The sequence below is a fragment of the Anolis carolinensis genome, chromosome 6 (genome assembly GCF_035594765.1).
Source record: "Anolis carolinensis isolate JA03-04 chromosome 6, rAnoCar3.1.pri, whole genome shotgun sequence".
NCBI lineage: Eukaryota > Metazoa > Chordata > Lepidosauria > Squamata > Dactyloidae > Anolis > Anolis carolinensis.
Window position 1 is genome coordinate 12,427,226 of NC_085846.1, and position 13,570 is coordinate 12,440,795.

Below are 13,570 nucleotides of genomic sequence, written 5' to 3' on the forward strand. Positions count from 1 at the left end.
CTTTCAAGCAGCTTGCAGTTTCTCAAATCGCTCCTGACATGAAAAGAAATCTCATTGGCTCATTAAGTGATGATTTTCATCTACATAAAGGCTAAGGAAAATAATCATTTTATATTTATTTATTTATTTATGCTTTTGGTTAAAGCACTACATCATCTGAACAAAGTTCTCTGTTCTCTTAGGTTAGGAGCACGATTATAGTATATCAAATATGTAATCTAACCAAAGAAGCGATAAAGTATAGCAATCTTAGCACTTTGTTCTTATGGCAGAAAAGATGCCATCAGCCTATAGTAGAAATGCAAATTAACAATGTTTTTATTTATGAATGAAATAAACTAGAACTCTACTTCCTTATCTAAGGAAACTGCTTTCAAACAGAAAGCAACTTGCCAGTGGAGTCAGAGCCGAACATTTTATAAGTGGATTAAAAGAAGATCTTTCCATACAAATGTTAAGGCTGAAACTTTCCCCAACCCAGAACCCTACAGATGTTTTGGACTACACCTCCAGCAAATAAACAAGGAATATTTGCATTATAGTTCCATATACCCTTACACAAAATTACTTTGTAATCCCATTTGTCTTCAACATGTTGGCAATATTCAGATGCATACTTTTCTCTTGAAAACGTGGTTGCAACCCCTTCATCTTTACTCCATAAAGAAACTCAACCTATATAGCAGGCATGGGCAAACTTTGGCCCTCCAGGTGTTTTGGATGTCAACTCCCACAATTCCTAACAGCCTACCTGCTGTTAGGAATTGTGGGAGTTGGAGCCCAAACATCTGGAGGGCCGAAGTTTGCCCATGCCTGCTATATAGGATTAAGGGCGCTTCCAGACAGCATGAAAATTTGAATTTTAAATGGAGGACAACCCACCCACCCCCAACCCCACCCCAGTACCTGAGAACATGTTTTCACAGAGACCTATGGGTCTCGGGATTTCTTCTCCCATCATCCTCACAGGCTTCCTCTGTATTGGAATAAGCTGGAGGGTGGACAGGGAAGGTTTGTTTTTTTAAATCACTCCATTATGTGCTGGACTGTATATGCACATATGCAAATATCTTAATATAAATACAAGCAGATTTGCATGTGCGCATATAAAGTTCAGCACATAACAGAGGGAATTTTTTAAAATCTGCCAGATTTCTCTCTTCCCCCCAACTTTTTATTCAAGCTCTGTTTAATATTATAAAATTTAAAATAAAGAGTTTCAGAGAATTCTAATTGCTCTCCATTCATGCTTCCGTTAAATTAGTTGTGTGTCCATTTCACAGCCTAGTCAGCTGATCAGCTGTTTTGGTCTTTTAAAAAGTTGACATGTGCTGCACAGTCTCCACAGGGGGAAAGGAAGGAAATCATATTTTTTGCAAGTTCAGAAATATACAGTGATGTGAATATGCACATTTTCTGGCCTGAATCAGGATAAAAGGGGACCTTTTTACCTCATGTTTTTTGTCTGTTGCAGCGAATCAATTGGAATTTACCACTTGTGTCATGTAGCCACTACCCCCCCCCCCCTTTTAATTTGGGAAATCCCATGCTTTATGTGCTGTGTAGATGGGCCCTAAGTGAACAAGGTACATGTTCTTCCCTGGCCTATTCTTTCCCACCTACTTTTTTTGCCTTGTGCCATATTTTGGATAGTAAACTTCATGGAGCAGGAAGCTGCTCTCTTGTATTTTGTCGATATTGATACCAGTGGGTGCATTCCACAGCACCATACTTGTTGAATGTACAACATTAATTGTGAGATAAAGGTTGAAACATTTATTTTAGTCTATTGAACCAGACCAGGTGGTGGAGTAGTAATCTATCTATTTGGGGGGCGTTCCCTGTGGTCACCAAAACCACAACTCCCCCCACACTTTCCGCTGCTGCTCCTGACTCAACTTCCCCTTTGGCCCTCTGTTTCATATCCCTCTCTTTTGCAAAAATTGCTGGCACTTGCTTCACCTCATACTAGTTACATGCAGCACTATGGTTTTAACACCCACTTCTTCTGACAAGATCTTGGAAATCACCTCCCAGCCTCCTCAAAGCTTCTGCACATCGCCAGTGTTCACCCAAGGATGGATTCTCTGCCATTGCTCATCTGTGTTGGTGCCGTTGGTAAGTGCATTGTTATTGGTCTTTGAAGCAGTGGCTAAGCAGGAGAAGAAAATAATATGGTGCCGAAGCTATGGTAGTTGCTATATCAACTAGGATGGAGCAAGTTGATTAAGAATGGAAGACAAGCATTTAGGAAATGGAAGACAATTGTTTGGTTAAGCCTTTGTTATCTCCTGAGTTTGGTTCCAGGATCTCCTGTGGATGCCAGAATCTGTGGTTGCTCAAGTCCCATTATTTACAATAGGGTATTAAAATGATGTTCTTTGTATATAATAACAAAATCAAGATTTGCTTTTTGGATTTTGTTTTTTAAGAGAATATTTTCAAGCCATAAACGGTTGAATTAATGGATGTAGCATTGTGCTATGCTAATAATATAATACAGTAGAGTCTCACTTATCCAAGCTAAACGGGCCGGCAGAAGCTTGGATAAGCGAATATCTTCGATAATAAGGAGGGATTAAGGAAAGGCCTATTAAACATCAAATGAGGTTATGATTTTACAAATTAAGCACCAAAACATCATGTTATACAACAAATTTGACAGAAAAAGTAGTTCAATACACAGTAATGTTATGTTGTAATTACTGTATTTACGAATTTAGCATCAAAATATCATAATATATTGAAAACATTGACTACAAAAATGGCTTGGATTATCCAGAGGCTTGGATAAGCGAGGCTTGGATAAGTGAGACTCTACTGTATATTGTATGTACATACAGCTGCTCTGAGTCCCCTTCGGGGTGAGAAGGGCGGGATATAAATGTAATAAATAAATGTAGTAAATGAATAAATAAATAATTTTAGACTTAGGCTCGCCCAAAGTCTGAAATGACTTGAAGGCACACAACAACAACAACTTGACTTAAACTTGACTATCTCATTGGCCAGAAGCAGGCCCACACTTCCCATTGAAATCCTGATAGGTTTATGTCTGTTACAATTGTTTTCATTTTTAAATATTGTATTGTTCTTTCATTGTTGTTGTTGTTTTGCACTACAAATAAGACACGTGCAGTGTGCATAGGAATTTGTTCATTTTTTTTTTCCAAATGATAATTCGGTCCTCCACAGTCTGAAGGATTGTGGACCGGCCCTCTGTTTGAGGACCCCTGGGTTAAACCCTTGTGCCGGCTGAACTTCTGACCTGAAGATCTGAAGGTCAGAGGTTCAAATCTGCAAGACAAGGTGAGCTCCTGTCTGTCAGCCCCAGCGTCCCATGTGGGGACATGAGAGAAACCTCCCACAAGATTGTAACACATCTGGGCGTCCCCTGGGCAACATCTCTGTAGACGGTCGATTCTCTCACACCAGAAGTGATTTGCAGCATATTCTCAATTTGCTTCTGACACAATAAAAAGTTGGAAATGAAGACACACAAAAGGTGCATGTGCCAATGCGCATTTTTCTGCCTGTGTTTCCTTTATAAATGAGATTTTCCTCTTAACTTTATTCTGACCCATGACTTCCAGCCCTTAGAGTGAGTGGGTGTATCTTAACCTCCACACTTCCTGGGCATTTCCTTTCCAGCTACAATGTCTTCCTGTTCGTTTCCAACACACTTTTCTTGAGAATTCAAGAGTTGACCCATGCCCCAAGGAAATGATATGAAGAAAGATGGTTGCAACTATTTTACAGTATAACCAAGCATAAACAAACATGCAAGTCATGACCTGGCCAATGTACAAGAAGATAACCATGTTGTTATTTCCTGAATTGCATGTTGGATTATGCTTTCAGCATTCTAAACCATCCCAGCCCATTTCCCCCCCAATAACATCACAATGTTCTTTTATCACCTCTTCTGAATCCACTTACTTCCCATGTAATAGGATACAAACCTCATGGAAGATCACCCTTCTGACTAATGCCTTTAACAGAACAATAACAGCCAGATGTTCAACAGGTGAAGACTTCCCCTTCACTGAATTTTAGTTCTGATAAGGAACATGACACCCCTTGAATTTGTGGTTGCCTCCCCTGCTGTGCGAAAATTGCATTATCTTCACAATTAGGAATGATGTGATTTTTTTCTTTACAAATATAAACTTTATTAACAAATATTAAAGGTTTTATGTCTCATGGTTAGCAATTCTGTAATGTACTCCTTGAATTCGGCCCGCCATATCATTTTATGTGGCCCTCCAGATGCTGGAATGCAACTCCTATATTCCTCAAGGACATCAAGAATGAAAACTACAGAAAAACTGCAAAATGGAGCAAAAAATCAACCTTACTTGGAAATTCCTGGAGTCCAAAAATACGGGATGGCACTTTCCCCTCCCCCCAAGCCCCAAATTTAGCCCCTAAAAGTTACTTACAAAGTCCGTGGCCACCATAAAGGTTTTCCTCCTGTCGTCGTGGCACATGGAAATGGCACACAAGGAGATCCGGGGTAGGGGGAGGATTTTCCTTCTTGGTCATACCATCTCCTCAGGTGTCATTTCCTTGCACCAGGAGAACGCGAGGAGGCCACAGAGCTTGTAAGTAACTTTTAGTGGCTAAATTGGGTGGCTTTATGCCACCCCAATTTCAATCAGGATGGCATGTAGCCCATCTCCTGGGAAAGTCCATGTTTTTTGTTGGGGAGTGGGGACTGAAACCCACACCAAAGTGGGTTATTTAAACCCGCTTTGGCACTTATTTTAGTCCAGTGTAGAAGTGAATTATGCCTTCTCCACATGGGTAGATTCCTCCTCATCTGAAAAGTTTCAACTCTATTTTTGCCTGGTCTTACTGCATGAAAAGTCTGAATCAGTTTGTTTATCGTTCTTCAGTGTTAACATCATGCCGTGGATTCAGTTTGGATACAGAAAATCCCATCATCTTCCGAGAGAATGCCAAGGGCTTTGGGCAGACCGTTGTGCAGTTTGGAAGTGGAGTAAATGCTGGGTATGGAAATATAGTGAAATCCAAATCTATTGAGAGATGTTTGTTTTTTGTTATCCTGCCCCCATGTATTCCCAGAGTTTGTAAATATTATATAATCAGCCCTCCACATTTGCTATGGTTAGAATCAGAAGACACCTACGTAAGAAAGTGAAAACTGAATAAAAACATTGTTTTAAAAAAATCTTAGAGAACATCTGTCTAGAAATCTCTAGGTTCTCCAGCATGATCCTGTGATCAACTTCCATTACAAAAAGACCACAAAATTTCCCTGGAGGATCTAGACATTCATATGACCTCATCACATTGGGTTGTTTTCAGTGGCATGCATTGGTTCCTCAATAGTTTTACATCGGCGCTCACCAGCCCTGATCCCGTTTTGCAGAGAAATTTTTAGCGGGCTCCATCGTAAAATGATCAAGGAACTGACATATGCTGCCACAATGCCAACATGGGAGGCTTCCTGTGTTCCATTAGAAACAATGGGGGAAGCCGGGCAGTTGATGCTTCCCTCTGTGGGATCAATTAATGCAGGGCGTGGGGCACCAGGTTCCCCATGCCTCCCAACAGGCATCACCTGAAATGTCACAAATCCAGAGGACTTTGTGATGGGGTTGCTAGAGAGGTGTTCTTTCCAGTAATCTCTAAGTCACCTATGTTAAACTCAAGGCCAACAGACTAAATCCAGTCCGCTATGTGGCCCTCCAGGTGCTGGACTACAACTCCTATATTCCTAGTAGACATCATGACTAGGTTGATGAGAGTTGTGATGCAGTGACACCTGCAAGCCTGCAGTTTGTTCTCTTTAGTCAGGAGAGTGGGGTTTGAATTTAGATACAAGGCTTGAGGCTATGATGCTTGGCTTTCAATGCCTTTAACCTTTCCCCAACCTCAGAGCCACAAGTGCCACAAATTCCCATTGTCCCCAGGCCCCAAACTGGGTTAAAACTAAAGAGCATTGAACACTATGGCTGCTGATAACATTCCAGTCCCAATTCAAGGTGCAGGTTATTACCTATAAAGCTCTAAACGGTTTGGGACCTGCCTATCTTCGTGACCGCATCTTCCCCTATGAACCTGCACAATCTCTAAGATCTTCTGGGGAGGCCCTCCTCTCGCTTCCACTTCCATCTCAGGTACGAGTGGTAGGAATTGGCCTTCTTGGCCGTGGCCCCCCAGCTCTGGAACTCCCTCCCCAGGGAGATTAGGCTAGCACCCTCCCTGTCCACTTTCCGAAAAGAATTAAAGATGTGGATATTCCGCTGTGCTTTTGAATGGACAACCCTCTAGATAGTTAGCCCCAAATGGAACCAAAAACCTGTCCTCGCACTTTATTACTGCTCTTATCTTCATTGCTGCCAAATGATCGTGCACTTTACTTATTAGCCTACCCTTTATTGCTGCACTAGTCCATCCACCCATGAAGCTAACAGAAACTGATTTTGGTTGCTGCTTGATGCTTTTTTTATTTATTGTTATAATGTTGTTTTATTCTGTTTACATTGTTGAATTAGGGAGATAGGGCGGAATATAAATAAAGGCATTATTGACACAACGACATAGTATAACACAGCAAACAAGATCTATATGCTGGATTTCGTATCACAAAATCACAAGTCAAACACTTCCCAAGCATTTAGGACTGTGTGATGTATTTTCTGATGATGTGCGCAGATCCCAGTAGGGTGGCAGTTGGCAGATCGTAATTTTGTCAATGTCTATTGTTTCCAAATGCCAGCTGAGATCTATTATTATTATTATTATTATTATTATTATTATTATTATATTGCATTTTTATGTAATTACATTTTAACTGTGTCATTGAGCCTGGCCCTATGTAAACCAATCCGAGTCCTACCGGGGAGAAGAAGGCGGGGTACAAAAATAAAGTTGTTGTTGTTGTTGTTGTTGTTGTTGTTATTAAACAATTAGAATTGTCCTCTGCTTTCACGGATTCTCTGTCCACGGATTCAACAGCCCTTTAAAAGCAACCAAATGGCTGCTGTGGCTCTCAGTGAAAATGACTTTGACACCCCTGCTCTAGATCTTCTACCATGGCTTTATAACCAACCTCTGGTGTAAGTTGACCAAAGAGTTACACTAGGTCAGTGTTTCTCAAACTCTGCTCCTCCAGATGTTTTGGACTTCAGCTCCCATCATTCCTGACAGCTGGTAAACTGGCTCAGATTTCTGGGAACTGAAGTCCAAAACACCTGGAGGAGTAGAGTTTGAGAAACACTGCACTAGAGATTCTTGGAGATAACATTTTAATTTATTTATTTATTTATTTATTTATTTACAGTATTTATATCCCGCCCTTCTCACCCCGAAGGGGACTCAGGGCGGATCACATTACACATATAAGACAAACATTCAATGCCTTAACATAGAACAAAGACAAGACAAACGCGGGGCTCTGAGCTGGCCTGGCCGAGCTTGGTCAGAGTGATTTCTTGCAGCTGGCTGCAGCTGGTTGCTCAACAGCCTGCGCCACAGCCTGGCACATCTGTGAATAATCAAATCAGCCACAATCTACCAAACTTGCAAATGTGGAAGGCTGGCTATATTCAGAAACCTTCCATCTTAAGCCTGAGGATATCTGAGGACTGTAGTGCAAAAAGTAGGTTTCCTAAGATTTGTATATAATTTTCCTACCGAATTTTCTTCAATTGTTACCATTCTTCTAGGGTGTTTGTCGGTGCCCCACTCCAGCCTGGAGATGTGGATGAAACAGGAAAGCTGTATAAATGTCAACCAACACAAAGCAAAACTGGCGGATGTGAGGCTGTTGTGTTGCAAAGTAAGTGCTTGGCTTAGATGAGTCTCTTTTCTGATGGAGTTGCAACAGAGGGAAGGCGCCAGAGCTGGAGCATTAGGCTGTCTTCTTAAGCACGCAACATCGGGGACTGTATTCAGTGTTGCAATTGAACCATCCATTGTGTAAGACCCAAAACTCCTTTACAATTGTTTTACAAGGTATTTAGCTTTCTCTGCCAAAGAGTTCTGGGTCCTCACCAGTCTACATATCCCAAGATCCCATAGAATTGAGCTATGGCAGGTAAAAGGTGCATCTAGACCAGGCATGGGCAAACTTGGTCCCTCCAGGTGTTTTGGACTTCAATTCCCACCATTCCTAACAGCCTCAGGCCCTTTCCTTTTCCCCCTCAGCCGCTTAAGCGGCTGAGGGGGAAAAGGAAAGGGCCTGAGGCTGTTAGGAATGGTGGGAGTTGAAGTCCAAAACACTTGGAGGACCACAGGCCATGTAGGCCTGGTGAAGATGCACATAAAGTAGTCACAAACTACATTACTTCTACAATGGAGATGCACCCATATTTTTATCCTGAGAAGTCTTAAAAACAGATAGTTGGCACCACTAAGAAAATGTGCAAAGTCTTAAAAACAGATAGTTGGCACCACTAAGAAAATGTGCAACTATTCCTTCTCCTCTTCCCCGCCCTCTTTCTCTTCTTCTTTTTCTTCTTAAAGAAAGGTTGAAAGAAACCATGAGAAAAGACAAAAGGCTTGCAGGAAGAAAAGGATGTTCTTTGGACCCTTCAAAATTACTTATATGAGTAAATTATCAAAATAAATGCTGGAAGTGCGGTGAAAAGGAAGGCACGTATTTCCACTGTTGGTGGACTTGTGCAAAAGCAAAAGAATTCTGGAAAGAAATACATAGGAATATACAGAGAATACTTCAAATTAAGATTAGTTTAGACGCCAAGTTGCTCCTCCTGGGTATGTATGACAACGTAGAGGGAAAAAAAATAAAGAAATCTTATTTAATTATCTGATAACAGCAGCAAGAATAACATATGCTAAGGGATGGAGGGAAAAAAACAGTCCGGATATAAAAAAACTGGTTTATTAAAATTTTGGAAATTATGAATGCAGACAAATTAACATACTTATTATCGAACACTCAAGGCAAACCCAAAAAACAAACAGATTGGGAATTAGTTACAAACTATTTAAGAACAGAGAACTGTAAAGTGATAATATAAGGATATAATAGCCAAAGATAAAAGACTATACAACTGCCCCGGAATAAACACTAAAGGAGAGAAAAATAATAAAACAAACAAATAGAAGAGGAAATACAAGGATATAGTTTATACCAAATGAATACGATACATAACAACACACATCTGATGGAAGTCAATTTTAATTATATGTGATAACTGTTAGTATTTAAGTGATGTTCTGATTTTTTTTTGTTTTTTGCTGTCAATTTTCTGTTTCTGTCCTCTTTTTCTTTTTCCTTTTGTTTCCTGATGTAGGGTTTCGATTAATAGGTTTCCCTTAACCTTCTATATATATTTTCTTACCCCCATGCTATCCCCCATTTTATCCCCCTTCACTGTGTGTAATGGTTGATGTGATTCACACCCCTTGGCAAATGACTTTAATAAGAATTTATTTTTTAAAAAATTACCTATATGAGTAAAGGGGTATGAATGCATATTTTTTGTTAAAGGAACATACCCTGACATTAAGAATAGAGCAAGAGAGGGAAATGCTTGTAGGGTGTTAGTCCAAAATGTCAGATAAGTGCTTCCTTTTTAATAAATAAATTGACTATACGTGTTTTTTTCCCATCAGGACCTGCTGATGCCGTGAACATGTCTCTCAGTTTGTCTCTCTCAGCTCAAGATTCTCAGTTGCTGGTAAGCGCTAAAGCCCAAAGAAGTCTTTAAAAGACACCTTCCCATTTCTTAGAGTACTAGGGTTTCTTGTTAGATCATGTGATCATAAAATTAGGGTTCAGGAATTTTGTCTGAATTCTCGTCTTGCTTCTGTAACAAATTTCCTTGGCAGGATTGTAATTTGATGAAGTACCAGCACTTTGGCAGAGAAGACCCAAGACCATGCCAAACCATGTCAAATTACAACTCCTATGATTCCATAGCATTGTGTCATCTGTCATGGTATTTAAAGTGGTGCCAAACCACATTAATACTCCAATGTAGATGCAGCTGCAGCTTCTGTTCTTTAAATCCTTTAAATAAGTTTCTGCAGGTATGGTTATCCATACTGAATTTCCCCAGAGCTTGGAAAGCTACTTTAAAAAAATACTATGTTTCTATTGTTAAAAAGTTTAAAAAGTAACCCATTAATTTGTTTTGTAATGTGTTGCACTTCTTGATTTTTTTTGTTACTTTGTTTTAAAAGATAAACAGTCTTAGGGTTGCTAAAATAATGGCATAAATACATTTAATAATAAGAATTAACTTTAAAATGTAAGAGAAAACATTGTTATTACAGCAATAAAGTATCTTTACTCTTGTTCTTTGCATTCCTTGTATTCCTTTTAGACTGCTATCACCAAGATGTAACTATCCTATATACTCAAGTATAAGCCAAGTTTTTCAGCCCTTTTTAGGGTTGAACCCCCCCCCCCCTCCCCTTGGCTTATATTCGAGTGAGGGTCCTGGACAGCTTATACTCAGGTCACTTATGCTCGATTATATATGGTAGTTGTGGATTAATCACATCATTACATGTTAGGTATTTTAATATATTTTAAAAGTTTTAGCTATTATTTTTATTAGTTCCATGTTTAATTAATGGCTGGTGATACACTTTTAAAATGTGTCTGTTCATCTTACATACAAATTCATCTTAAGAACAAACCTACGGAAACTATCTTGTTCATAACTTGGGGACTGTCTATAATGTGCAATCACATAGTTAAGATGAAAGTGTATTTCTGAATAAGCAGAATACTTTTCAAAGATCCATACTGAATAACACTGGCCAACACACATTTTGGTGCCTCAAATGTTTTTGGGTATATTTGACATGGTGATTCCAAAAATGGCACCATTTTTCCTCTATCAGCTCTAGTTTTGGGAATACAGAACATATGGCATCTACCAGTTGCCATCTGCTAACCCATAGAGAACCATGATAACCATATCTAAGAAACTAAAGCTGATTCAGTCAATCCAATGCAATCTTCTGAATCAGCATCCTAAATAACCTCAGAAACAGAACTAGAAACCAAGACAACAAGATTTTGTGTGGTGGGGCTGTGTAATTGGTATCTTTCCCTAGCACATCAGAGGATGAATGTGTAAGATTTTAAAAGCAACTTGAGACATATTTGAATCCTAAAATCTTTTCAAATAATGTATTAATTGTTGATAACCATAACTTTGTGCCTAACTGCCATCTCTGGCTCCATAGGTGTGTGGTCCCACGGTGCAACAGACTTGTGGTGAAAATATATACCTCAAGGGCTACTGCTTTCTCCTTGATCAGAATTTGGCAGAGGTGAAGCGCTTTCCTGAGAGTTTGCCAGGTAAATTCAAGATATGGGGAAATAAAACTCTGATACCAGCTGTCACAAGATGAGCAAATTTGGGGAAGTATCTGAGGTCTACATGAATTTGGGTATACATTGACTGACATGTATACCCAAACATTTGCATGTATACATACCCATTGGAAATGTATATCCTATGCATACATACAGTGGGGCTTTTCCCAAAAACTTTACAACACAGATCTAATATAATAATAATAATAATAATAATAATAATAATAATAATAATAATAATAATTTTATTTTTATACCCCGCCCCATCTCCCCGAGGGGACTCGGGGCGGCTTACATGACCTCATTTTATTTATTTATTTATTTATTTATTTTTCAAACTTATATGCCGCCACTCCCCTAGGGCTCGGAGCGGCTTACAGGAACCAGCTAAAATCAACAATTTAAATTTAAATCAACAATTATGTACTTGGGAAGAAGGGCAACATATTGCAAAGCAGTGTAGGTCCTTCTCTCCTTCATAAATGTACTGATATGTAATATTTATATTGAATAAACAGAGATGCATTACAGATTGCCACATTGATCTCAAAGTTCTCATTTTTCTCAATTTGTGTTTCATCCCTAGAATGTCCAAAGCAGCCCACAGACATCGTTCTCCTGATAGACGGTTCAGGAAGCATTCAACCCAATCAGTTCTCAGAGATGAAGACATTTATATCTATGATCATGAAACGTTTCCAAAATACCAATACCCAGGTAACTTCGGGATAAAGATAAGGATATACATGGGAATGAATTTGTAGAGTTTTGGTACAAAATATTTTGTCTTAATATGATGACTTCTTTTGTTATTTTACCTAATCAAATAGTGGAGAATGTGCTGGAAACTGAAAAAGCCAAATCAGTGATTGTAATAGGATTTTGAATGGCCAACAACACAGTCTTTTAGTGCCTTATCAAGCCTTTCCCTGCTTGCCATGATGATAGTAATACACACTAAGGTAACTTTATGCCAGATTTACAGTTTCTATCCAAATGTGTCTTCCTTTCTCTCTCATTTTAGTTTGCCTTGTCCCAGTACGCACGTTGGTATCGAGAAGAGTTTACCTTCCTTGACTTCCAGAGAGTCAGAAATCCTGATGAATTACTTAGACCAGTTACGCAGCTGCGTGGGGCAACTTTGACAGCTACATATATCCAGAGAGTGGTGTACGTGACCTTCTTTCATTCATCTGATTGAAAATTATGTTAGTTCTTTCCGCATTTATTCATGGAATTACCAGAATCCACAAAATGTAATTTTGAAATCATCACATTCTATGTTATCAAGGAGAAAGAATAGGGACCTCATCAGACAGGGGAGAGGAAAGTGCAGGGAAAGCAGCAAAAAGTGGAGGGAACTCACTGCCCATTGAGATTAGGCAAGCCCCTACATTAGTAGCCTTCAAGAAAGACCTGAAAACATGGCTCTTCTGTTGTGCTTTTGGAGAGTAACTACCCTGTTTCCCTGAAAATAAGACATCCTCATAAAATAAGACCTAGTATAAGTTTTGCTGAATTGCTAAATATAAGGCCTCCCCCGAAAGTAAGACCTAGTAAAGTTATTGTTTGGAAGCATGCCCAATGAACAGAACACCAGAGCATGCGGGATCGGTAAATATATGTATCATAGATTGCTGTACATGGAAATAGTGGTAGTAACAAGAAATTATTGATAGGATTCTGGTTATGCTGGTTTGTGATGACAACTAATGTACAGTATATAATAAATGTTCCTTTTTTGTTCAACAATAAATGTAAATTTGTCTTCATGGAAAATTAAGACATCCCCTGAAAATAAGACCTAGCGCAACTTTGGGAGCAAAAATTAATATAAGACACTGTCTTATTTTCGGGGAAACAGGGTACTATATACTTCTTCTCTGTTGCTCCCCTCCAATATCTATCCACTAGACTGCACCACTATCTTATGACCCTGTTCTTTGTGGTTTTTATTCTTATTTCTTTCTCACCCCGAGTTTTAACTTAGTGTTCATGTGGCCCGCCCTTGTTTTTATTGTTCCCCTGATTTTGCGTTGTATTGTATACTATTATCTATTGTATTGTTCAATGTGTTATGATGTGTTGTTTTTTTTTATATTTTGTTATATTGTATTGTTCTGGGCATGGCCCCATGTAAGCCGCCCCGAGTCCCCGTTGGGGAGATGGTGGCGGGGTATAAATTAAGTATTATTATTATTATTATTATTATTATTATTATTATTATTATTATTATCT

General features: G+C 39.1%; 1 protein-coding gene across 1 annotated transcript in view; it reads left to right on the top strand.

Moving 5' to 3' along the window:
* Window positions 1–1,857: 1,857 nt before the first annotated feature.
* Window positions 1,858–13,570, top strand: part of LOC100556984 (integrin alpha-M) — a 34,428-nt gene continuing 22,715 nt past the window's right edge. Inside the window, exons 1-7 of the mRNA XM_062957098.1 lie at window positions 1,858–2,118; window positions 4,899–5,013; window positions 7,698–7,810; window positions 9,613–9,677; window positions 11,200–11,314; window positions 11,919–12,049; window positions 12,357–12,502. Coding sequence (XP_062813168.1) covers window positions 2,079–2,118; window positions 4,899–5,013; window positions 7,698–7,810; window positions 9,613–9,677; window positions 11,200–11,314; window positions 11,919–12,049; window positions 12,357–12,502 — 725 coding nt within the window. The 5' untranslated portion in view covers window positions 1,858–2,078. The remainder of the gene's footprint in view (window positions 2,119–4,898; window positions 5,014–7,697; window positions 7,811–9,612; window positions 9,678–11,199; window positions 11,315–11,918; window positions 12,050–12,356; window positions 12,503–13,570) is intronic.